The sequence below is a fragment of the Pezoporus flaviventris genome, unplaced genomic scaffold, assembly GCF_033815535.1.
Source record: "Pezoporus flaviventris isolate CSIRO_AGI_PZ_B2104156 unplaced genomic scaffold, CSIRO_AGI_Pfla_v1 ptg000066l, whole genome shotgun sequence".
NCBI classification, from domain to species: Eukaryota; Metazoa; Chordata; class Aves; order Psittaciformes; family Psittacidae; genus Pezoporus; species Pezoporus flaviventris.
In genome coordinates this window covers 12,084,134-12,110,021 of record NW_026892614.1, presented here as the reverse complement: position 1 = coordinate 12,110,021, position 25,888 = coordinate 12,084,134, and the positions used below count along the sequence as shown (strand labels likewise).

The 25,888-nt window shown below is 40.7% G+C and overlaps 1 protein-coding gene across 2 annotated transcripts in view; it reads left to right on the top strand.

Annotated features, from left to right (window-relative positions):
* Positions 1 to 3,292: 3,292 nt before the first annotated feature.
* MAP3K21 (mitogen-activated protein kinase kinase kinase 21) overlaps positions 3,293 to 25,888 on the top strand; it is a 42,236-nt gene continuing 19,640 nt past the window's right edge. For both annotated transcript variants that reach the window (XM_061471261.1, XM_061471260.1), the window contains exons 1-3: positions 3,293 to 4,124; positions 20,598 to 20,778; positions 25,714 to 25,862. In XM_061471261.1, the coding sequence (XP_061327245.1) occupies positions 3,386 to 4,124; positions 20,598 to 20,778; positions 25,714 to 25,862 (1,069 nt within the window). In that variant the 5' untranslated portion in view covers positions 3,293 to 3,385. The remainder of the gene's footprint in view (positions 4,125 to 20,597; positions 20,779 to 25,713; positions 25,863 to 25,888) is intronic.

Here is a 25,888-nt window from a genome sequence, read left to right as displayed (position 1 = left end):
TTTGTGCTAAGGTATTTCATGGCCGCTGGCAGCAAATTCACAGAGTGAAGGGACACATCAGGGTGTGAAGCAGTGGGGAGTGGAGCTAGAAGATAGAGAGGGCCAAGGACAAGCTTTGAGCAGGATAGGCCAAAGGCAGTGAAAGATGTGGCATAAAGATACAGGGCATATCCCTGTGGGACACTCCTGAAGCATGAGGTGTAAGGATGGGCCATGAATGCCAGAGCTGATTCCACACAGCACTCCCACCCTCTCACCTGCTACCCTCAGAAAATAGTTGTAAACTTCAATTATACATCTCTCATCAACCCCTTCCAGGGACTTTCAACATGTACAGACTTTCATTGCCATCAGTTTTGCAAAGGATGCATATACAAAACGGAGGCAGCCAAGAAGCTTGAACATCACCAGATCTACGCTACGTTTGTTGCTCCTGACTATGGCTAGTTCCATGGACTCCACACGCCATTCCGGCATGCTTTGTGTGGATTTTTTAGACAATAGTAAGAGACCAAAGATGCTATTAAACAACCATATCTGTGAGCGAATTAAATGCTTCTCTGCTCACTTCCTGCCATTGCAGGCATTGTGGTCATGCTGTATGCTTCTGTTGGCTTAATGGGAGGGATGACACAGCAGGATGGACAAGCAGCTGGGTGAGGGGAGAAAGAGCACCGCTTCCTTCAGCGGTGCAGGCACCCTCCAAATTCTGCGGACCTACAGCCACAGGGCCTGACAAACACTGCTCAGTGCAACCTTGGTAAGCAGCGATCTCTCTTAATGTGTATGAAGGAGGTGCAGTCCCATCAGTGCCTCACTACCTGCTCCTGTAAACACACCTCATCCAAACCTCCCCATTGTCCAGTGGAAATTAGAAAGTTTGTTGTTGCAAATGTAATCACTGAGTCAAGTGCAATAGCAAGAGCAAAATAATATTCTTCTATGTGCAGAGATTAAAAATGTTAATTTTTAGAAACTACTGAAGTTGTTTTCCATACTGGCAAATAAGACAATTTACCTGCACAGCTCCAAAAAAGAAAGATGACTAAATAAAGGTAGAAATGGAAAGCTCTTTCAAAACGTGCTCTCTTCTGAATTTTGGCACTTCCAACAGACGTTATTATTTGGAAGCTCCAGGTAACACAGGCTTCATTGGAGCTGATAGAACATTGCATCTTATTAGGGTGACTTGTCTGCCCACCACTCAAATCTTTCAGCTCTTCCTCATCTCTGGATAACGTTGACACAGAAAATACTTTGGTGTAAAGGTACTTGCAGGAATGAAGGGTTCCTGTGGTTCCAGTCCCGGATACATGTGCTGGGCACAGGGCAGATGCACAGTCCACTCTATACGGTTGCAGGAGTGCCAAAGATGCGGCCCGTTTTCTCTCTCTCTGTGCCAGTGATGGGCCGAGCCGAAAGCTTCGCCGGCGGTGTGCTGCTCTTCCCAGCGGTGACTCCACTAGGTGGTGCCACCAGAAAAGTGACGGCGCTCCCTGGGGTTGCCCGTGACGCGGTTCCCATCATTACAACTCCTAGGAGCAGCAATTACACCCAGATCCGAGCGTGCTGGATGCTGAAGAAACACTGAACCAAGAAGAACCCGAGCGCAGCAATTGCTAGTAAACAATAGCACTGCAGAGAGCGAATTTTGGAATAATAGTCCTAAAGAAATATTTAAACTGTTCACTGTACTGCAACCAATACCTTGCCTGACCTAAAACATTCCATACTTAATTAGTTCCTGCAGATTCTTCTAGATAACAGATCAAGTTCCAGGTGGAATTTGTGTGGTAGCTCGCTTGTATTACAACACACTGTATGGCTTTTATAATAAGGCAAATATGCAGATAAGGAAAAGGCTTGTAATTACCTCTCTGAATAGCTGCAAGGCAATCTCTTATATTAAAGAAAATGGGAAAAGACTGGATAGACATGCTGGTTCTGTATTCTTTCGTTTTGGTAGCATGGTTCAGTAAGTCATTTTCTGTGTAATTTTTCTGCATGTATAACTATAAACATGGTTTAGACTGTGGGATAAACAAGAATTTATGATTTCTGATACTGTAATTTTATTTTTTTAAGTTACTGTCTTTATTTTGCAACCTTAGTCCTGTGATACACAGCTGCCAGTTTTGTATTTACATAGGGATGCACAGTGCTCTGGATGTGGGTTTTCGTACAAGAACTCACCATTCACCACGCTGGTTTACTTTGCCTGGCAGTGTGGTTTGACACCTTCCCCATGCTTTTCCTACCCACCCATGGGCTTCCGCTGGCAGCAGCCATGTCCAGAACCGCAGGTGCTGCCGCACAAAGTGATCAGCTCTGAAGATGAAAACCCATCCTTTTCCGCTTCGAGCCATGCTTCCTACAGCGCTGACAAGAGGAGGGTACATCCCAGCCCACCCACTGCCCTCTAACCTCCAACGAAACGACTACTGTAGTTTAGGAAATGATGCATTTTTTCCACCTAAAACCAGGAAAATCTTTATCCAGAAATAGCATATACACAGCACTTTCTATTTCCAGACAACCTCTTAACTGTGTTGGATCCTTTTAGTCTGTGTGTGGATGGGGAACCACGCATGGGGGAGAGTCCATGAGCAGTGAAGGTGGGTGGGAAGAGGAAACACGGACTGAGGAAGTGTGTTTTCTTCAGAAACTACTGTTGTTTTTTTTTTCTGGTAAAGCCTCAGGACCGCACAGGGAAGGAGAGGGGAAGCTGCCGCTGAAGGCGAGGTCCAACCCTTGACCTGCTCTGCTGCTCCCGCGGGACAAAGCAGGCTGGGCCCGGCGCCTGAGGGCGGCCTGCACAGAGAGCCGCGGCCCTCCCGGAGACCACAGTCCCCACGGCACCATCCCCCGCTTGGAGCGGGGTCAGCGCTGCTCCCGGCGGGGTCTGCCCGTCCATGCCGACTATTCCCTCCCGTCCCGTCCCGTCCCCTCCCGTCCGCCGGGCTGGACGGCACCGACCGCCTCAGCCTCGCGACCGCCGGCGCCCCGCCCCTGCCGCGGCGGCCGGAGCCTGCCAGTCTGCGCGCGTGGGAGGGGCGGGCGCGGGCACCCACCTGCCTACACGCCCGCGCCCTCAGTTCCGCGGCCCACGTGACGGCCGGCGGCCAATCCCCGGGGCGGGGCAGAGTGCGGGGGCGGGAGGGAGGGCGAGGGGCACCGCCACTCCCCTCCCCGCCTTTCCCCGCTCGCGCTTGCGCTCTACCTGCCCGGGACCGGCGGCGGTGGCAGCAGCCGCCGCGATCAGGCTGTGTGAGTCCCGCCCCTTCCCCTCCCGCGGCTCCCGCTCGGCGGCGGCGGCGGCGGCAGGTGAGGATGCGGCTGGGCGCGCGCCCCCGCGTCGGCGGCCGCCGGGGCTGAGGTTGCTGCCATGGCTGTGCCGGGCGCTGGGGCGGCGGCCACCGCCGGCGGTGGCGGTCCGTGCCCGCTGTGGACAGCGCTGTACGACTATGAGGCGAGCGGCGAGGACGAGCTGAGCCTGCGGCGGGGGGACGTGGTGGAGGTGCTGTCGCAGGACGCGGCTGTGTCCGGCGACGACGGCTGGTGGGCGGGGAAGATCCGCCACCGTCTCGGCATCTTCCCCGCCAACTACGTGACCCGGCAGCCGTGCGGTGGGGCGGCTGCGGCGGGCAGCGGCGGCGGGCAGAGGAACCCCCCGGGAAGCCTGACGGAGATCGACTTCCAGCACCTGGAGCTGCAGGAGATCATCGGGGTGGGGGGCTTCGGGAAGGTGTACCGGGCCACCTGGCGCGGCCGCGAGGTGGCCGTGAAGGCGGCGCGGCAGGACCCCGACGAGGACATCACGGCCACAGCGGAGAGCGTGCGGCAGGAGGCCAAGCTGTTCTCCATGCTGAGGCACCCCAACATCATCGCCCTGCATGGGGTGTGCCTGCGGGAGCCCAACCTCTGCCTTGTTATGGAGTTCGCCCGCGGTGGCTCTCTCAACAGGGCCCTGGCCGCAGCCGCTGCTCCCGGGGCTGCCCGCGGTGGCCTCCGCATACCCCCGCACATCTTGGTGAACTGGGCAGTGCAAATTGCCCGCGGCATGCTTTACCTGCACGACCAGGCCGTCGTCCCCATCCTGCACCGGGACCTCAAGTCCAGCAACAGTGAGTCCCGACCGGGGAGCGGGGTAGCGGCGTGGGAGGGAGGAGCGGCCTTCGGGCTGCCGCGGGCGACAGAGGCGATAGCGAGGCAGTCCTCGTCCCTCTGCCCGGCGAGAGACCGGTTGGGTCCGGAGGGGGCCTGGCGTGACTGGCCCGCACGGGAAGCGAGTTCCCAGGCCTGGACGGGCACGGTCCGGGAGCCTTGTTTCACTGGGAGATGGGTGTTGCAACTTGCTGGGGCAGGCGGCAGTTTGGTTGCCGTGGCTGTGAGCTTGTTCCGGAGTTGTTGTAGAAGGTAGGGAGAAGAGGGTTTACTTGCAGCGCACTCAAAAGTCTTGTTCTCTCGACGGGAGCTCCCATAAAGCGATGTGGGATAAAATCCTGTGTGCCGCCACGATTGCAACGCCACAAGACTTATTCTGCTCTGATGGGTTGTGTAGTCCTAGCTTTCAAAAGTACCTTGAAAGGGAAAGTTTTAATAAGGGTATTGCTTTTGTTTCGCTGCCAATCGTATGTATTTCTGTTTTAGATTGCATGCATTTACCATGCATGTAAAATTTACCCGCTTAATGAGCATCGTGGCAGAAAAGACAATAGTTTAAGAACAGTAGAAACTCTTGTGCAGTTGCCAGATTTGCTTTCAGCCGTTGGCATGGACAAAAGCACCTGAAAGAGTGAGGGAGTTGCTCAGTTCATGCTTTGATGAATCCTTGGTCCATATGTAGATGCAAGACCTTCTAAGATTTTGGCAGCTGTGATGCTGGAAGGCTGGCTTACCAGAATAGAGGTGTTTATAACTTGCCACTATAGGTGTGTTTTGAATTGGTGACCTGAAAGTGGAAATCTATGTATTTCTATAAATGGTTGAGGCCATCTCAACTCTCTTTCCTTTTTATTCCGAGTTGCCAAATACACAGCGGTATGTTACTCTTTTTTTATAGTTAGGAGTCCTTAAGTGGTCTAGTAGAAATAAAAAAAAAAAGCTTCATTCAAGTTTAAAGCACTTTATTTAAAAGGCCTTTGCACGTGTGTCTTGAAGGTCATCATGCATGGACTGTTAAGACAAGGCTCAGTCATGGGACTGTTGCTAAGGATACTTTCACTATTTGCTTAATAAAGAAAGGACCTAGCACAGCTACATTTGTGGTTCTGTTTTTAGCACAAGATGATGAACTCTTGAACCTACCGTTAGGGTGATGGCCAGCACCTTAAGTTCTAGGAAGTTGTCTGTAGGCAGCTTGTACCCTCCTAGTTTGCTGCCGTGTTTGGTGAAGTGTTGCACCTTGAGTATTTAGTGGCTTTCCTCAGATAAAGTGGGTTGCTGCATGCTGGCCTTCTAAGGTGACAATGGCAAAGTTCATATCTGAAATCAATTCATAACTCTGCTGTTTAGCGTAGCGCCTAGAGCTGAGTTGGTTACTGCTGTCAGCTGATTACCGTTATTATCTGTGTATGTGGGTAATGGCAGAGCATTTAAAAAAAATCTTCTGATTATAACCTCAGCATATGGGCCTCTTCACTGGTTTCATTGCTATCTCCTGTTGCACATGCAGTTAACTTCAGCTACTTAGTTTTCTCACCCATGTGTCTCAACCTTGGTGAAGTTTGAAGACAGTATTGAATGGAATCCTGTCGATCATACAACTAGATGGTAGCATTGGAAGACAATGGTGCGCTAGTGGTATAACATACTATGGTAATTAAGTTCAATAACATGAGTTTAAAATTTCTGCAAATTGTGACAGTATCACCTGTTCTGTTAACTCATCAATTCATCAAAGATTTCATTTTATTCTTTTACTGTAGTCTTTTCCACTGTGTAGTCTTGCACAGTGGGAGTGGAAAGCTGCTAGAGTTGACTGATTGGCTTGCTTAGTGTGGATTTTAACAGTTCAGCAGTGGCTACAGTTGCAAGACGGGGATCCAGCAGCACCCCTTCCTCAACTGCTCAGCGCTGCTTTCCATGAACCGCTGATGGTGGTGGCTCTGCCCTCTCCATTAGGCACCTCTAAGTAGTATGCAGATGTATCAGTTTTGTACTAGCTTAGGTACTTAGAAGGATTTTTTTTTTCTTTAGACAACAAATTAGAAAAATGACTGCCCTTAACATGGCAGAGTAAAGAATGCTCCCCAGACTATTTCCCTAGAAAATAAAAAAGAACTAGTTTTTCCAGCCAAGGACAAGGAGCCCCTTCCACCAGTGTATTTGATCCAGAAAGGATATACGTCTGGGCTTGCAATTGGCAGGCAATAGGCAAAGCAAGCATTTCAAAGGCAAGTGTGTTATTTCTCTCTAAGCAATTTCATGGAGTTGGGATCTATAGGGCAGCATATTTAGCATACTTTCACTGATGCTAAATTGACATGACTGGAGAGACAGTGACACAAACAGAACAACCTTGAGAGCAGAGGGTTTTTAACAACGGTGACCATCTAGGTTTGTATGCCCAAGTTTCCTTTTGGGAGGTGGGAGAAAGTTGTTTTTTCTGCCAAGGCAAGAAAAGAGAAATAGATATTCAAATGTTTTCTGTGTTGGGAAGAAAAAATAACAAACTTGTATGTTAGGCTGAACAAAGAAGTAAAGGGTAACTCGTGTTTTGTGGGTAGCAGTTCCTTCAGTTCTGGAGTCCGTGTAAAATTATACTTAAATATTATTCAGAAATAGACAAAACAAAGGTACAAAAACCACTTCTAGCTTTAGATATACTAAAACATAGTAACCATGTCTCTAATCTTGATTTTCAAACTGAGGACTGTTTGTGCAGGAGACATGGTAAGAAGTTTCTCTTAAAAAACAATCATCTATTTTGAGAATAACTTCCTCAGAAGTAGTTCTTATGTTCTTAGATACGCTTTATAGATTAAGAAGGTAATCTAAAATGTGAAGAAAAAAAAATTTGAAAGATTCTGAAGTTTTTCAAACCACCATGGATAATCAGTGAATTTTTAAATGATACTGTGACTGAAAAGCAGATGTTTTATAAATTGTAAAAATACCTGAATGTTCTGTACTCTGTCTCCTGGGTACAGACCTAGCCTTGATTAAGTATGAAAGCTGATTATAAAAAGGTTAAATTTTACTGAAAATAGAGACAGGAATTTATAAGACTGGACACTAATAGTTACATCTGTCTTCTTAGGGCATTTCACATGTTTTGCTGACTCCTTGAAAGGGCAACTTTTTTCCTCTGTGGGGGAATCAAATTGCTTTCTTCTGGGCAAGGATATGCCATTAGTTACAAGACCTGTGGTTGTTTAAGGGCTTGGTGCAGTGTCTCCTGATTCTTCTTTAATGTTCTGAAGAAAGCTGATAATATTTTCAGATAGAGTATGCAGGCGTTTTACTTTCTGAAGTCTAGCAAAGCAGTTTGTGATTCTGGGATTGATTTCAGACTGTGCGGGTCTTCTGCCTTAAAAAAACAAAACAAAAAGACACTTTATCTTGAGTGCACCAGCTTTGTGTACTTGTAGAAAGCCTTACAAGAAATTCAGACTATCTTGCTTATGGCATAGACCCATCCATGAATATGAAGTCAAGCACAGAGTTGATTCTGTGCAGATTATGTGTACTAAAATGGTGCTGATAAAGTACTCTGTGCTCATTTGTCATAGATGGATATAGGAATAGGGTTCAGTTTGCTGTAGCTTGCACCAGCTACTCTGCCATCCCAGTATTCTTTGCAGCCCTCAGCTGTCTGAAGCGTGCTGAGTTTATACTTTTTTTGAAATTGTCAAGGACAGCTTGAGTTTTAAGGATTGTTGAATAAGACCATGGACGCGACAATGCTAATGAGTGCAATACTTGAAATCTGAGGGAATCAAACATATAAGAGAACAGTGAAACTGAAATTGGACAGTCCACTTTAACATTACATTCTTCAAACTAGTCTCATGAAAAGCAGTCAGAAAATAGAAATCATTGGGTTTACCTCAAAAGGAAGTGTGATGTGGTTTGGCAGAATTGTTGAATCAGTTGCTTTTGATGATGGAAGCTGTCTTGGAGTTTGAGAAAAGAGAGAACAAATTATCTCTGGTTCTTCGCTTTTACAGGTTATTTGTAGTAGAATTGCTCATGTTACTCTACTAAATACCTTTAAAATACGTTGGAGATGTTTTCAAGCGTTCATTAAAACTGCTTTCTCTCTGACTTCTCCACCTAGCAACTTTAAGCTATCTGTTCAGGGAGAGAAGGAAAAAGAAACTAGGGTTAAACCTGTCATCTTCTGAACTTATTTTACTGCCTGGGTGCATAATTTCTCTTTTGACTCTGTTTTGAAGAGGGAAGGCTTACTCACATGACAAGTAGAGCTCTAAAGATTACTTGCATGTTATGAAATGTTTGAAATTCAGAATCTTCTATTGTGTGGTTACCAAGACAATTAAAAATTAAATTCTATTACAGTTGTCTTTGGTAGTTCTGAGGGAGAAATGGCTTTTCAGCAGACTTGAGCTTCAGCCTAACTTTATTTGGAAATAAAGTTCCAAGATGCACTCTAATGGCAGTGAAACTTGGAAAACTAGGGGTATGTATTTGGCATCTCCCTCTCCTCATGGCGCTTTCAGTTGCGGAACTTCTGCCCTGCTGTTCCCTTCCACATCCCCAGTGTCCCCTCTCCACTAAGCCTGGTTCTCCCAGGGTGCCCACCTCCAGTACTGGGTGACTCCTGCACCTCCTATGGCAGGCTGCATGCGGTTTAATTGGTTTGAAACTTTCCTGTCTAGCTGCTAAGCTCCTACTGGCTGGCCTCTCTGAGCTCTGGAGAGCAATGGACTTTTTTTTTTCTGGCAGAACAAAGTGGAGTTCCTCTTTGGTAAGGCAACTGACTTTCCTAAAACCCATAGCAACCTTATCTCTGAGAACATGGTATCACTTTGAGAAATGTCAGTCAGATAAAATAGTGGGACCAGAAGTTACTTAGCAGTTTAAAATTATTATGCTGTAGTTTTCCATGGTGTGTTCATGTAGGAAGTCATGGTACTTTAATGCTTGCACTATTCTTAATGACTTAAATTGCATAAAGATAAAAATTGTCCCAGGTACACCAGCTTCCTATCCCTTCTCTATGAATGGCAGTAGCCCTGCCTTGTGCTTTGCTGTAAAGATAATGCTGCAGCATTACAACATAAAAACTGGTTATACATCCTGAAGAATGTGGAGATGTATAGCAGGAAGGAGCTGTAGTTTTAATAACCTTGTCCACTTAGTATTCTTAAAAAAAAACACACAAAACCCCCACACAGAAAAACAACAAAACACCCAAAACAAAACCACAAAAAAAACCCACATCAAACCACTCTTATGCAAACTGTGGTAGGATTACAGATTTTTGTCAATTGGGAACCAGCATCTCTTTTGAAGGTAATGGACTATTAAAAGTTAGCATGCCATTGAATTCTAGTAAGTTTCTCTTTTGAATATAATTATGTCACATGAAAATGTTCTACTTTGTTTCACAAAACATAGCGTCCAGTAATTTGTTTCATTATTTGATGCGTGCTCAGACTATGTAGATAGGGATTTGATTTTATTTTTTTTAGAGACCCTGAAGGCAGGTTGGATTCTGTGGGAGCAGCAAATGCTTAGCAGCCTTGAGCTATAATGTATCTTTTTCCAGTTCATCAAAGGAGACGTTTTATGTTGTATTATATTTCCTTGGTATTTTTACTTGCAGCACATAAATATGTTGTATACTTTGTGTTCAGAAAGATGCTGGAATTCAAGAAAGAACAGTTTTGAATAACTGATTGCTGTGGTTGTCTCAATCTGCAGCAGAAATAACTAGTGCTGCAATATCATAGCAGCTAATTTTCATTTGAATGATGTGTTCCAGCATTGAAAATTAATATTCAGGAACTTAGTGATTTTAATATAGTATCTGTTAAATGAAATTTTGTGAACTACTGCTCTGTAGCACAGTATTTGTTTGTATAGTCTATAAGCTTCCAGGGGAGGAGTAACATCCAGCAGTTATTTTATTTGTATATGAGGACTTAACTGCAGTAGCCATTTATTTCACATCAGCCTCCTACCTTCTAAATATACTACTGCTTATTTGGTGTCGAGACTCTGTACATCTTTAACAGGTAGGATTATTAATTCAAGAATAATATTACTTAGATAATTTTCCGTATCTTACTTGTTTGTTCTTCATGTCTTTCTCCTCTCCCTGTCTTTGTTTGCTCTCTTTGTAAGACACCAAGTGATCTGTTTTACAGCAGTTGGAAGATTTGGATTTTTCCTTTTTTCCTGCTCTGCACTGGATTCTTTCTTAGCAGGTTTCTGCAAGAGGTTTATTTGTACCAATGTTTCTGTTGACCTCTTCATGCCCAGCAATGGGGGGTCTAGTCTGTGTGTCACACTTGCTGACCATCTTTTCTGAAAGAGAGTTCTGTTTTGGGGTAGGGTTATAAGAACTGTAGGGCTTCACATAAGAGTGTTTGTAATATTTGTATATTAGTGAAGACTTCAAGCATTACTTTGGGTTTGGTTTGTTTGTTTTCTTTTTAAAAAGCTGTTACCCTAAGGGTATGGTCACATACCTACCAGCCTCTGAAAATTGTGCTGTGCAAGCAACCTGTTTCCATAGAATTTAATAGAAAAACAGGCAGCTAAGCACCTCCCATTACCTGTTAAAATAATTCTATAATTTTGTTCATTCCCCGGAACAGTGAGAAATGCATTTAACTGCTGACTATAATGCTTGTGCAATGAGGTATTGTACCTAAAACCAAAAACCAAACAAAAACAAAAACCCACCAAAAAACCCCAAATCAGAATGCAAAGTACGGTGGGAAGTTGGGCATTGGTAGTATTAGCCTAGCATTAGAAAAAAATGAGATATATCTGAGTTTCCAGTTACAGATTTCTCTCTTCCCTTCCCCTCCTCCCACTCACGTGCCCTGCCCCCCAAAATGAGGCTGCAAACACAATGCATGCCTTTGGACCTTCTCACCAAATATTAAAAGTTTCATTAAAAAGTTCTGCAACCCCAAAAGAATAAAGAGGTGACACATCATTGTACCGTATTTGGATGTTGAATGCTGGTTTGTGGTTTCTTTGACCTTAGAAGAGAATGGCTTTTTGTTTGCAATCCGTAAGTTTTCTTATCACTAAGTACAAACTTTCTTCTAAACATGCTTCAGTGTTTCAAGTTCTGAAACATGATGGCCTTGAACAATGAACATTTGCAAGAAGTATTTGCAGCATGGGTGATTTTTGTCCTTGAATTTTATTTCTGATGGTTTCTTAAAATTGAAGTTCAGCTCAGTGACCTTCAGCAATAATGCTTCTAAAAAGTGCAGTGATTTTTTTTTCTTATTTTGAGTTTGGGTAGTGTTACTTTGGTTTGTTTTCTTTGTTTATTTAATTCAGCAGAGATGATCTATATGTAGATGCAAATATATTAAATGTATCAAATACCAATGACTTGGTTGTCTATAATAGCAGTACCAAAATAACAACTGGTGTCAGAAATGTACGTTTACGAGCTGACAGTTTAAAACTAATGTCACTATTTTTACCTTATTTGACCACATTACTGAGAGCTTACCTCAGATAAGGAACTAAAAGTAAGTGAATGCTTAAATTTTGACCCACTTACTGCATCTTAAAGTTACGGGATGTATACGATAAGGTGGAAAAGTTACGTATTTGTATAATGTCACCGCAGAAGTATTCTTCCTTCTTAGAGCTTCCTGCCAAGTTTAACCTTTTTTTTTTGTGGGGGGTCATAACTCCAGTTGAATCAGTCCTAGGCATGCTAGTGTTGGCTACATAATCATGCTTTGTTCTCTTCACAGTGACTAAAATCTGTTTTGGCAGGTGTGCTATTAACTTGGACCTGATAAGTTAGCCCTCCCAAAAATGCAGGGAGTAACTGCTTAATTTCTGTGGTTCCTTATGGGACAAATTAACCCTTGGAACTGGGTATATTTTAGTATTAAATGGTTGTGCAATTTTGTGATTTTATTTTTTTTTTTGTTAGGCTTAGATGCCAGTATTCGTCCTGAAACTGACTACATTTATTTCCTTGTGCAAAAAAAAAAAAAAGGGGGGGGGGGGGGGGGGGGGAATTGTACTTTTTAACTCTGTACTGTTACAGTAATTACTGAGTCAAAAGAGCAGGTTTTCCCTTCCATTTTCTCCTCCCAAGAGAAAGAGAGCACTGCCAAGTTTGCAGAGTTTTCATTTCAAAATAAGTGGTTTGCCTTTGCTGTTAAAGAAGATTAGAATTCTTGGAAACACACAGTCCCGAGGGGCTGTTCCTCAGCTACTGAAGAAACTGCAAGGATGGAATGCAGGAATCCTTCTACCCCACAGAATACGTTTTGATTTTTTTCTCCCTCCTAAGTTTTGGTTTTTTTTGTGGTTGTTTTTTTTTTTAAAGTTGTCTCAAAATTTTTTTGTTTGCAGGGTGTTTTTTTAATTTGTTATTTTGTTTTCCCTCCTTTGTTTTGAAACAGGTTGTTTGGCAAAAATTGTTTGAAATCAGTAAGATTCTTTCAAACACTCTGTATAAAAGAAACTTGGAGCCTAAGTCAGAATTCTTTATGGAGTGTAATCTATTAAAATTCCTTATATAAATGATTTTAAAGGAGTTTCATGTCAACTGATGGGTTTGAAGGAAACTCGGTGACTAAACTTGACTAAGCATCCACAATCAGTGTTTGGTTTTATAGCAGAGGGCGTATTTGAAGGGTTTGAGATTTTTTTTGTCCTCAGTTTATTCAACTTGTTCTTTTCAGTGGTAATTTTTTTCAGAGATGACTTTACAATGAAAAAAGTAGCAAAGCTGGATTCTATCTGTACATCTCTGACTAAAGCTAGATGTAAAAGGTTAGCTCTATTAATTCTGAAATACTGCTTGTCTTCTCAGTACAGCAGCTGATGTGTGGCTTCATTGAGCAGCTGCCTGTGCAAGGAGGCTTCCCCACCCATCTCCAGGCATAAGTTTTCCCCTCTTCCATGTGTCAGCAGAATCTCTGCTTGCATGGTCAGTAGCTCAGAGTTAAATCAGCTGAGGGATCCAGCAGAAAACTACTCTAAGCTGTTTATTTGTAGGCTTTAGTTTTTGCTGAGCTGTCTGGCTAGTTGAGTCTCTCAAGACTAGCCAGTTGCTAGACTGTGAGTGGGGAGGGGAAGCTGTCAGGATGAGGGGTTATAACTGGAGAGGAGATGAAGATAAGTATTTTAGTGACAGCAAGCTCTTGTGGTCTTGATTGTGACATCAGCCTATACCCTTACGCTTCAGTTTGGGTAGTAAACTTCACCTTTAAAGGTAGAATGTGGTTTTAAGTGTTTTTAATGTTTTTGTGTATGTATTTAGTATAAATTTTTCTAAACTTTAATTTTGAAGTGGCTTTTTTTTGTGATAAATATTCTAATTTCAGTGCATCAAATGCACCTTGATACAGATCACAAAAAATAAAGCAACAAGGAAGTACGTAATTGCTGAGTGTAGTATGTTACAATCAGGAAAAGTATGCCAACTATGTAAATACTTCCGTGTATTCAGAAGCCATGTATGCTCCTGATTAGCTTGAAATATTAAATTGCATAAAGTCTTGTTCTATTTACTTAACCCTCCCTCCCCCCCCCCCCCCCCCCAAAGATACTATAAAGTATTCTTGGGGTGGGGTTTTCTGGTGTGGTTTTGTTGTTGTTGTTGCTGTTGTTTTAATTAGGTCTTGAAAAAGTGATTTGACTAATGATAGAATGATAACTCGTTAGTTCTGAAGGAAGGTAACCTCTGTCACCTCTTGCCCCTGGATGCTATTTTTGAGATCATGAACCTCAGCTGCATTGCCCTGTTGATTTCTGTGTGTTGTATGGCATATATTGATTTACTTTGTTTTGAAAGGAATATCTAGGTCTTGAATTTTGGGTTAGGGAAGAGATTAATATGTGTTCTGAAAGCTTCTGTTGGAGGAAACTGTACCTGATACATTATATGTTGGCTAAGGCTCCTTTTGCAGTTTGAATAAAAAAGCTTTACTTTGCTTTACATTTTGTTTCTTTAGGAACAGGAAGGAGTTCTTTAAAATAACTAAATCACTATTTCATAACAAAGGTGCTGTTCTTTAAAGAATAGGTACACAGCCACTTTGTTCTGTAGAGTTTGAAACTAGAAGAATATTTTAGGAATGACTGATTCACCACCTATTATTGCTAGTTGTTCTTAGGATTTCTTTCTAATCTACCTAGATTTTGGTCGCTGTTTTATTGCTTTGTAAAAAATAATAGCAAGCAAAGAAGAAAGAGCTTATAGAAAGTAGTTGCTGTGTCAAGTAAGTAGGGAAGTTTCCTGGTAGGTGCTGCATAACTGAGTGGTTTCAGTTTTAAAGTGAAGTTTCAGTGTTGACTGATTTCCATGTAATTGTAAAATTATGGAGGAATTGCTGTAATGAAGTAACTTTTCTTAAGTGTAATATTTAAATAGGAGAACTAAATAATTTATTAAGCAGAGTACTTGAGAATGTTTAGTGTACAGTCTGCTTTTGATTTTTTGCTGATGCAATTATCCAAATCCTGCCTTTTTCAGAATTTACTGGTGATTTACTGTTTAAATGAATATTTGAATATGTAATTACAAACGCTTGTTACCTCTGGTACTTCCTCTTACTGCACAATAGAAACTTCTGTTTTGCATTACAGAACTATACGAACAGTAAGTGATGCACAAATGGCAGGCAGTAAAGTAACTTGTAGCATCTGCAGCCTGTGCCAGTAACTTGTTAAAACTGCTGCTTTCTCTCAAGTTTCCATTTGCTCAAAGTTGCATTAATAATGGTTATTAAAGAACTGAAGGGAAAGCAAAAAATGGTGATGCAAGGTGTGTTGAAGCTGTTGAAATCTCTCATCCCTCTTTCTCTCCTTTTCCCTCTATTTCCTCCAGACAGTCAGGTGACTCCCTGCCATGTTCATGCTTTGGTGGTTTTCTTGTGCCACATATCCCACTGTGGGATGTGTTTTTCATTGTTGTTGGTGTGTATTTGTCAGTTCACGCCGTCAAGGACGTTTTGTGTCCCATCTTGTCTTGTTTTGGCTTTCCAATTGGGAACACTTTGTTCAGGCTTTTTTTTTTTTTAATATATGTTGGCCTATGTGAGGTAGGATTTAGTTATTTTTTTTTTAAGCTAGATGATGTTAGACAGATACATATAAGAACAAACTGTTGCTTTCGATTTAATATAAAAATTGCGAAATGGTTGTATGCCTGCTGTAAAGGGGTGTAGATGACAGAGGAGTATCCCTGAAGTAAGAGAAAGGCCTCCTACATACATAATCAGTGTTTAAAGGATGAAATTCCCTTGCTGATGATGAGCTCTAAGCTTAATCTAGGAAGATAATCACCATCAGACAGGTAACTGGTTACAGAGATGGCATCTGTTATCCTGATAACCCATAGGAGAAAAGAAAGGTATTTCAAAAGCATGTGTTGTAGAGGCAAATGTATCTTATTTTGTACGTGTTAAAGATGTTCTGATCAGTTAATGTTTTCACTGGGTTAGTTAATTTGTGGTTTAAAAGCTGGGCATGGCTTCTATAAGCAGTGCTGAAATTTTAGTTTCTAATTACGGTCAGAATCAAACAACTCAGAATAATGGAGGCGAGTCTCTTGATATTGACAAGGTATTGTGTGTCCTTAACTGAATATGCAACACTTAGTAAGGGTATTTTCTGCCTGTTAGTTCCCACGTAAAGATACAAGTTTGCCCTGCTGGTTTTGTTGTGTGTTGATTTAGTGAATTAACAGGAACCAGATTCACTTGCAAACAATTGGAAAGGGAACATACTGTGTGTGTGATGGGGGGGAGGGATGGGATGGGACACATGACACACAGGACAGTAGCAGCATTGTCTGGAAAATCTTTATTTGCAAGTACAGGTATATAGTATAACATCTTTCTTTCTGGTATTCTTTAAGAATAGCTTTATCAGTGGTGGTGAATGAAGTGGGCACGTAGGCAGTCTTACCTATAATCATTGTAATTTAAGTAGCTATACTGTTAAATAGCTTATATTTGCAAAACCCATGATAGCTATTTAGCAAACTGTAGATCAGGTAGCAAGAAGCAGTTAGTGGCAAATAACTGACTTGGGAAAATAAGGTTAACATAAAATTGCTTAACGTTTTATTTTTATGAGTAACAAAGTAGAGAATATAAAGAGGGTGTAGTAGAAGGCATAAAGGTAGTGTAAAGATGATAGGAAGGATAGAAAGGCCTTGAGTATTTCAGGATGTTTTTTTTTTGTTTTAAGTTTCAGCATTAAAAGGTAGTTTAAATTCAGTACATCTGAACTGTTCAAAAGGTGTTCAATACTTTGACTTCGCTTATCCTAGAATACGTTGTTTACTCAATTTGTTTAAATGGCTTGTAACAGAAAATGGTCACCTGAAAGTGCACTATGAAAAATAAATGAAACTGATTTTAACTGCATAAAGTCTGGATTTCAAGAGATTTTTCAAATGAAATGTTGTATTAAATGGGGACTCTAAGAGGTAAGGTTGGAGAAATATAATCTATATGTATTCAATAACAAAGAAAATTAAGACTGTAGGAAATAACCTGTGTTGAAAGAGTGCTAGGAGGAGGTTTCCTGGGTGTGCTGCCAACTAAAAGGTCCCTCAGGCTTGCTGTAAATACTGTTTCTTAAGATACGTGAATTTTAAGTATTAAAGAGAGAAGCTGAGGCAAGAATGTGGGCCTTTAAATTAAAATTATGCTTTAAACAAAATGCTTGCAATTGAATACTTTCAGTTCCTCTCTAGACTTTCAGCTTAGTTCTGAAGGTAGCACTGGGGGTGTAGTTCTTGTCCTATCTGAATTTGGAAAAGCAGGTATATACCCCAGGAATCTGATTTGTTGAGATGTATTCTTTTTTTTATTATTTCTTGACCGGTTACAGCCTATCTGTCTGTATGCAGGCTTTCACTTCAGTTTTAATTTCCCCAATAAAATTTCGATTAAAGCTTGTAAGAAAATAGAGCAGAGAAGGCACCTCTTTTCCAAATCTGGCCAGATCCTGGCTGCCACTTCACGTATCTCTGACCTGAACTGCTGCAGTTTGTCTCTTACCCTTTGCTCCCTGTAGCTTAAAGCATGTTACTGCCAAAGGGGGGGAGTTTGGCGATGGAGTGATGGGAAAGGAATGGCAACAGAATAGGCTGGGGGACTGTAAGCGTTTGGGTGGGATTTTACTAAGACTTGTTCCTCATTTTTAAGTCTAAATTCTGTGCCTTTCCTGACTGATAACGGCTTGCATGGGATCAGTAGAATTTAGGCAGAGAGATATTGCTGGCTCTGTTTAAATAAGAGGAACATGGACTTGGGAAGTACCAACTGGCTCAGCAGGTCCAATTCCACTGCAGTCTTGGGCAACTGTATAATACGCTATTTTTTTTAAGTGTGCAGAACATCTTATTTGCATACTATTACACCATAAAATACTTGCAGTATGCCATAAGGTTAGTAGAAAAAGAAGCCAGCTGTAACTCCCCACCCTGGTAGCACCCCACACTTAGGGACATGAGCATGTCTCTAAGATGGATCAGGTGGGGTACCTGGGAGAGTTATTTTGGCAGTAAGAGCACTGGTAGTGTAAGCCTTCATCCTGTTTCTAGATATGGCTAACTTCTCATAACTTCTCACAGGCTTTGTTTAGCCTAGCAAAAAGGACAAGCTCTTCTGATTTTATGTAAATAAAAGACATTACAGGATCCTAACTATTCTGTTTTCTGCATCTGCTTCAGTTTAATTTCCTGTTGTTGAACACGTGCAGCTCCAGTCATCCAGTATTCATACGAGGTCTTCTGCTCTGTACAATTCTACTGATACTTCCCTGTTTCTACTAAAAGATTTTCTTTTTTAAATTGCATAAGCTACTTGCGCAACAACGTGTATCTGCTGGTTTTCCTTCTGTTATCTGTATTGTTAAAGAGCAGTATCTTTGTTATGGATACTTTTAGACACTGTCAAAAGCGTCTTGAATTTTTTGAATATGCATAGTGTCATATCTGCTGATTCCAGTACCACTTTACTGCATGGCATTTGTATGTTTTCATTTTTTTCTGACTTCAGGATTTGTTGTTTTTGTCTTCAACTTGTTGATTTATATTTCATGGAGTTATTGGAAAATAACATGCAATAACATCTCTTCATTCCCCAGCTGAACATGGCTCTGGGCATGCGCTGTGTCCTATATTCAAGCAGTGCTTGATACATGGAACCCTAACTTCTGCTTCTGTGGTGCTGATAAATTTACTCTCCCCTTGATCTTACTGCAGAAAGGTAGAGTCACAAAGGGGGAGGTGTGCTAAACTCAGAATTGAGTTGAAAATGGTGTTATCAATAGGAATCATATGTGGCCTTAAAATATTTAGTCAAATATTTGTTTCTGGCTGTAGTATGTGCAATATTTGGATAATAGTCCAAGGTGACGTTTTACATTAATTTGATGCAAAGTAGTCTGCACTTCCAACTTAGTCTCCTTCTCTTAGATTTTTAGTAATTCAGAAACTCTGATAGTCTTTGGTTTTGCTAATGTCAAGATAAAGGAGGTGGTCATAGGATTTTCTTACTGTTCTGCATTTCTAATCTTGGGTTTTTTGGTAGGTATGAATTTAATTTCAAATAGGCTTTGTACTTTTAAATACTTTGGGCTGTATTTGCCAGCAGTAAAACACTTAGTATGAACTTTTTGAGGAAAATTAAGAAATCTGAAAGAAGTTAAACAAAAAGTGCTAAACCGGCTCTTGCCTAACTTGACACTGCAGGTATATTGGAGCCTGAAAAGGCAATTTAAAGTATTTGGAAAAGAAACAAGTGGGGGCTGAGTGAACAGAGGAAGCACGAGGCTGTAAAATGACTTGCGGGTTAGCAGCCAGCAAGGGCCAGGCTGCTGTGGAAGTGGCATAAGGATGCTGTAGTAAAGGTTGCTAGGCTACTGTGAAGGAAGCACTTCTGGAGCACTGTTCAGCTATGCTGAGCATTTTTACTACCTAGCTGCTAAGTAATCTGTGTATAGTTTTGCTGTTTTCCTGGCTACCGGCCGGAAAGGGAAGTTTGGACTGCTAAGAAACATTGCCCCTTTGTAGGATGAAACTTGGTCATATGCCAGTTGTTACCTTTTGCAAGACTGGCTGTTTTTGGTTTCGGTCACATTGACTGGCAAAGAATGTCAGGAATTCTGCCGAACATGTTTGAAATGGAATAGCAAACAATAGGTCTTTGATTCAGTATGAAAGTATAAAAACTCTTTCATTAATTTAACTTGTTCTGGTGGTGCTGTCTCGTGAGCTCTTGGTCTCTCTACCATCTTGGCTTTCATTTCTGCTGCTCTTTGTTAAGAAGCTTACTGAAAATGGAAAGCGAGTTCTTTTCATCTGGATTTGTGTCATTTTTGGAATATTTGTAAGAGTGTAATTAATCTGCACCAGTAAAAATGCAATTTTTTGTGATTGCATATGCAAGGTCATCAGTTTTTTCCTCGGTGAGGGAGGGTAATTCTGCATCTGCTTTTTTATTAATGAGTTCCCTGTACTGTGTTTTGCAGTACATGTAGTTGGAAAATACATGCATTTATGATTCTTCTTATTTGTCATTTAACCTTCGATCTTTGTTCCAGGAGATCATTTTAACAGTTCAAGCTAACAGTTACTAGCATAGACATGATGGAGTTCACCTACCTGAGTGTTGTGTGAACAACTGCCACGTGTTAAGATTCTTATCTGCTAATTTTGCTCAATGATGTCCGTTTCTTGTGTTGGGAAACCATAAACAATTGCTACCTACAGCTTTTTTTGTTCCATAGGTGGTGTTATAGATTCTGTTCTCAGATGGTTCTTTTCCTGGTGGAAGACTCCTTGTCTATTAACCATTCCTTTTAGCTGTGGATATACTGTTTTGAGCACCCTGGTTGCATCTTTCTCCATGCCTCTTTTAGTTGTTACACACTTTTTGAGATGAGCAGGAGCCAGGATTGGGTGTAGTATTAAGGATGGATTTTATGAACTGATACAGTGCATCCTGCTTGGTTTCCAGGTCTCTTACAAGAATTCTTAACATTGGTTTTGGTTTACTATTGCTATTTCTATTACTTCAGAATCTTATTCGAAAGTTAATACCTTTTTCACATCCTGTCATCATCTGTGGGATGTTAGTGTTTTGAGCTTTCTTGAATTTATGTGCTTTACTTTACATCTCTTCACAGGGGATTTCTTGTGCTAGTTTAATATCTACTCACACAGTTGCATAAAGAACTTATGACACTGTAGGTGTTTCTCGTTTTCATAGCTTAGAAAAGCTTAGAATTGTCAAAAATGTTTTTCATGTTTGTAAAAAACAATGATATTTTTGCAACATTTAAAGTATCCAATTATCTGTGCAGTACAAGTTGTTTGTGAAATTAATAACAGGACTGGGTATTTTTATTTGACTCCCATTGCATTAATTTACAAACTCAATCTTTTGCAGTTTTGTTGCTAGAGAAGATGGAACATGATGATATTTGTAATAAAACTCTGAAGATTACAGACTTTGGTCTGGCTAGAGAGTGGCACAGAACAACCAAAATGAGTGCAGCAGGGACTTACGCATGGATGGCTCCAGAAGTTATCAAGTCTTCCATGTTTTCTAAAGGAAGTGATATTTGGAGGTAAGAAGTTTGTCATCTGAAGACTACAATCAGTAGAACTGTGTTGATGTTTTTGAATGATGTGTTTTTTTTATGTGTGTGTGGCTTCCTAGGTTATTGTCTCAACATATATCAGGTATAGCTGTTCTAAGAAATATGCTAATTTCTCAGTATTTACTTCATTTGATTTACAAACTGGGGGAGGGAGAGGGAAAATAACAAAACTTTTTGTTTTGTTTAAAGAAAGTAAGATCTCATTAAGATTTAAAACATCTATTAATATACCTAAGTATTTTATTGGATTCTTAATAAAAACAGCCATATGCTTTTAATACATTAATATATGATTTATCTTGTATTGGTATGTTTACTTTATATCAGATGTCTGAAAAGTCTCATAGTGCATAAAGAAATGGGACCAGCACACTATTACTTTCTATGCCTGGTAAATAAAAATGAGTTGCAAAACAGAACTTTGCCAAATACTAAACTAGTTTTAGGAATCTAGAATGTGATCATGTGTCAAAAGTGAACATCGCATCTGAGCTTTTACATTTATAGAGGTTTCACCTCCAGAAGCTGGAGTAAGGAGAGTGTATTTAGCGCAAAATTGTTTTAACTTGATCTCTAATTTTAAACTTGAGGAGCTCCCTATATTAAATCTGTGAATTTCTCGTTAGATATTATTGTGGATCACATAAGTAATATGGCTCTCAATACTGGTGCTATTTTTGAGTGGTGTAGTGTGGGATACATGTATTGTAAAAAGTAATTTTAACTTTAGATTTAATTTAGTTCTGTTTTGTGAGTGGGGAAGAAGCAGTGATTGCACAATAGGCTGTAAAAGCTGCTGTGCCTCACCCTGAAAAGTCTACATTTCCTTTCTTTTTGAAATGTTTTCCCTCTGAAGGATCCAGGAGAGCTATTTGGGGAAGGAGGGGGAGTACTTGAATCTGTTTTCTCATGCTTTCTTATTCATTTTCTGTGTTGTATAATTCTTAAATAGGGTCCTGTTTTGCTTAGATGCCTGATCTTTTACAGCATGAAGTAACACTTTTGGTATTCTCAGGATGATTCTGTATCTGCACTACTGTTTTGTGACACCCGTTTGTCTTGTGTATGGAACCAATTTTCAGCATTTTGCTTACATCAGTTTAAGTTCATGCCCAGTTGAGAAACATCTTTGGCTTCATTCTTTTTTCCCATTCTTTCTTTTTTCTTTAATTTTCATATTTTATTTTTTTTCTTTTGCGGGGTGGAGGTTGGGTGTAGGCGTTTCCCTAATCAGCTGTATTCCATGCTTAATTACAGGTCCTGTCCAGTCTTGTTGCTGTGATTTTAGGTATCTGAGGGGGTATGCTTTGGTGCAATTATTTTATATTCTGCTGCAACATTAGTTTACATTTTTGGAACCTACAGTATTTCTCTTCTTCGCCTTCTCTCCTGCACGCCTCTCTTGTAAAAATGTAAGTATTTAGCTTAATGATGGACATCTAACAGGAGAGGTTTTTAAGTAGAAAGGCTGTGTTGTACAGTATAGTTTAGACATTCTTGGCTTCTAAAGATTTTCTGCTTACTGCACCTTGATCTGTTCTGTTGCTTATCTTTACTCTTTCTTCAAAAGAAATGCAAATAAAGAATACCCTGTTTGTAGGAGTGCTTTTTGTTTTAAAAAGCATGCAGGTTACAAATTTTATGTATGGGGGTCTCTAAGATAAGAGCACAGTATATTTCAGGAAATTTCTGAACTTCAGTTACGCATACTGAGCGCTGAGCCTCCAAAAGAAATCTGCAGACCTCTTACTGGAGGGAGGCTTTTGAGGCTGCTGAAGTACATTCACACTTGCTGATAGTTTTCCAGAATCAGCCAGTGCTTGGAAATGTTGTGGGTGTATTGTCATGCAGAGCCTTCTAGGCTGCATGTTCTTAGGTGTCTCCTAGATAGCAGAGCTGGTGTTTTTCAGGCCCTGCATGTGTATTCTTTTGCTTCCCAAACCAGAGTTACAACTACTGCATTTATTATTCTTTGGCATATGCTTTCAAATTCCCAAACAAGAATTCCACTCTTTCAGGCCTACCCTTCCATCGATTATCATGCGTTTCTTAGTGGTACATCAGTCTTGGTTTTGTGTATGGAGCCTGAAAGTGCAAATATGCCCACAGATTTCCAAGTGCTAATGCTGTGCTTCAGCAGTGGTCTTCGCAGTAGCATGTGCCTCCATTGATACAAGCTCTTGGAGGAGCAAGGAAGCACTTGCTGCACAGCAGAATTAGCAGCTACTTTTCCCTGGCACATTCATGTAATTTTGAAGTGATTCATGTGGCAATGATTAGTAACCTTTGCTTTAGTAGATAGATTGTAAAATAAAATGAACTTTGAGAACTTTAATTACCTTCATTTTTATCAGCTTTTAAAATATGTAAAACCAGTAACTTATTGCTGGAATGAGATACGGTAAGACTTAAATTACATTTGACGGCAGGAGAATAATTTTTAATAATGAAAATACTTAATATACTTTGAAAGATGTGTTGTTTTAGGCTTTGTGGTTTAAAAATTATAAATTAAAGCATATTATGCCTGTATTTTTGGCCTTTTGCTAAAGATGGAAAAGGACATGGCTTTTACTTTTTAAAAAAGCTATTTCTTAGAAGCTCTGGCTGTGTGTGTAGGGCAATTATGTGTGGGCCGGTGAAATTTAATACTCAAAGTACCTACATTTGTACTTAATAAGTAGTTGTTGTCCTAAGTAATGATAGATTAGTACCTCCCAAAAACTCCAATGTGGCAGGACTAGAATGTCTTTAAGGTTCCTACCCTCGGTTTCCCTGTCCACCCCCAGCCCCTGGCTCTTGGTATTTGGTACTAAGACTGCTTTCATTAAAAGAGATGCTTTCAGGCTGTTAGTGTATTGATCTGGTTAAAATTTTACAACCACCTTCTTGGCACTCTCAAACTACTTAAGGTTAAAGTTTTGAATTGTAAATATAACTAAAGCTAATAGTGTCACAACGTCTATAAAAGGTGATTTCTTTTTAGTTAAACTTAACTGTCCTGTTTCAGAATTCACGTTAAAATACGTATAGAATAGTCTGAATGAGGGAATTCCTTGAATTAAGAACAGTCTATGCTTGCTGAGAGAGCATGGCATTATTTTTACACTTTCTTCAAGCTTACAGATGCCATGTAGTTCAGAAGAATGCCTCCATTATACATAAAATGTGTATGTACCTCAGGAAGTGTTGTGCTCATAGCTGTCAGAAATACCAATGATTTAAAACAAAATTGGAATTCATTCTTTTATCCTTCTTTGAGTATACAACCAAGTGCAGAGATCAGACTGAAAAAAAATGGGGGAAAATTACTAAGAAGTCCAAGACTTCCTTTTAATTCTGTTTTTTTGGGGGATAGACTGTATTCCTCAGATGTTGTTTAACTGTTACCATTATAAATTCATCAGTTTTCTAAGACTTTATGGTAGGCAAAACTTTGTAGATAAACAGAGCAAAGCTAAAACTGAACAAAGCTAAAACTGCTGATATTTATGCTGATATTGCATTGATTTATTTATTAAAGTGATGTTGCAAGGTCTTGTGCAATGCTGATTGACTCCTTCTCATTAAGGAGAACAGGATAGAAAAACTTAACTAGCGTGTGTTCTGCTCACTGTCACATCTGCTGTAGTGGAGGTGGTATTTCTAGTACTAAGGCATATGTAGTCCTTACCTTCCCAGTGCTGTATGCATTTCTCCTCATGTAGGAGTGTTCAATCCAGTCCTGCAAAACTTGGACGTAGTTTCTTTACACGTCTGGAGAAGAAGGGCAAGAGCAATACCTTGTATTCCCTTTGCCTGCTCACCTTACTGTTCAAAAGCCAGGAATAGGTTGTCCTTCATATTCTTATTCTACATGTAGTGGTTCCCTGTCAGGAAGAGAAGGCTGGACAGGAGGGAGGGAACAACCAAACCCAGTTGTAAAGTCCACTTTAGGATTGTATTCTAAAAGGAGTAGTTCCTGCTTCCACAAAAACTACCGTGAAAGCTGTGATTTAAACAACTGTGCCATTTCAGTTGTGGTGGAATAGGAGCTCTACAGCAACAGCAGTATAAGCATGCTGTCTCAGCCCTCTTGTAGGGGCTTGGGTCATTTGAACAGGCCAAACGTTAAGCATACAAACCCAAAGAAGGTAAAAGCAACACCCGGCTCTTCTGGAGCAGAGAGCATAGCATAAATTTTTATGATTAATGTTGCTGTAATGGGAATTCCTATAATCCTTGAATTCTGTACCTGATGCTGAGAAGAGTTGTCTTCATGCCACCACCTTTCACTGGAGACAGTGTTGTTTTGTTTGGGTTGCTTTTTTCGTACTATGGAGGAATTAATTTTGTGTGAATAATCATGTCAGTCTTGCTGCATCTTCTGTGGGAAGTGAAAAGTTAACAGCCCTATATATATATAACACAGAATTAGAAATGCAAACTTCCAAAGAAAGCTGGGGCTTTTCTGGTGTTTCCTATTACTATTAAAAAAGGGCAAAAAATTTTAGGTAAATTGTCGTGAAATGTTTGGAAGGGAGTGGCCTGAATGCTCTGCTGAGGTTTGCTTTTTTGGTTTGTTTTGTTGGATTTTGGTGGGGAGAAGGTTGCTTGTTTTCCTGTCATTCAGACTTCTGATTAAGATATGTAAATGGTACTGGCATTTCTATAAAAGTGACTTCAGGCTACATTTTGAATAGGAGTGCAAGCCAGTCTTACAGTCACATCCAATTTGGTTAATCGCTAATTGGTGGAAAGGAGCAAGATGACTAAAGTAGAGGTGTCTCTTAAAGGTATTCACCTTTGATACAGGAAATCCTCATGAATTTCAGTACATGGTTGGACAGATACGTGTTTGTTCTTGTGTAAACAGTGTGTCAATACTCAGAAAATAACTGTTAAATACATTACCTTTTGTAGTTATGGAGTGTTGCTGTGGGAACTGCTTACAGGAGAAGTTCCTTACCGTGGCATCGATGGCCTTGCTGTGGCTTACGGAGTTGCTGTCAATAAACTTACTTTGCCCATTCCATCCACCTGCCCTGAACCATTTGCAAAACTTATGAAAGGTACCTGTGTTGTTTCTTTCTATCTA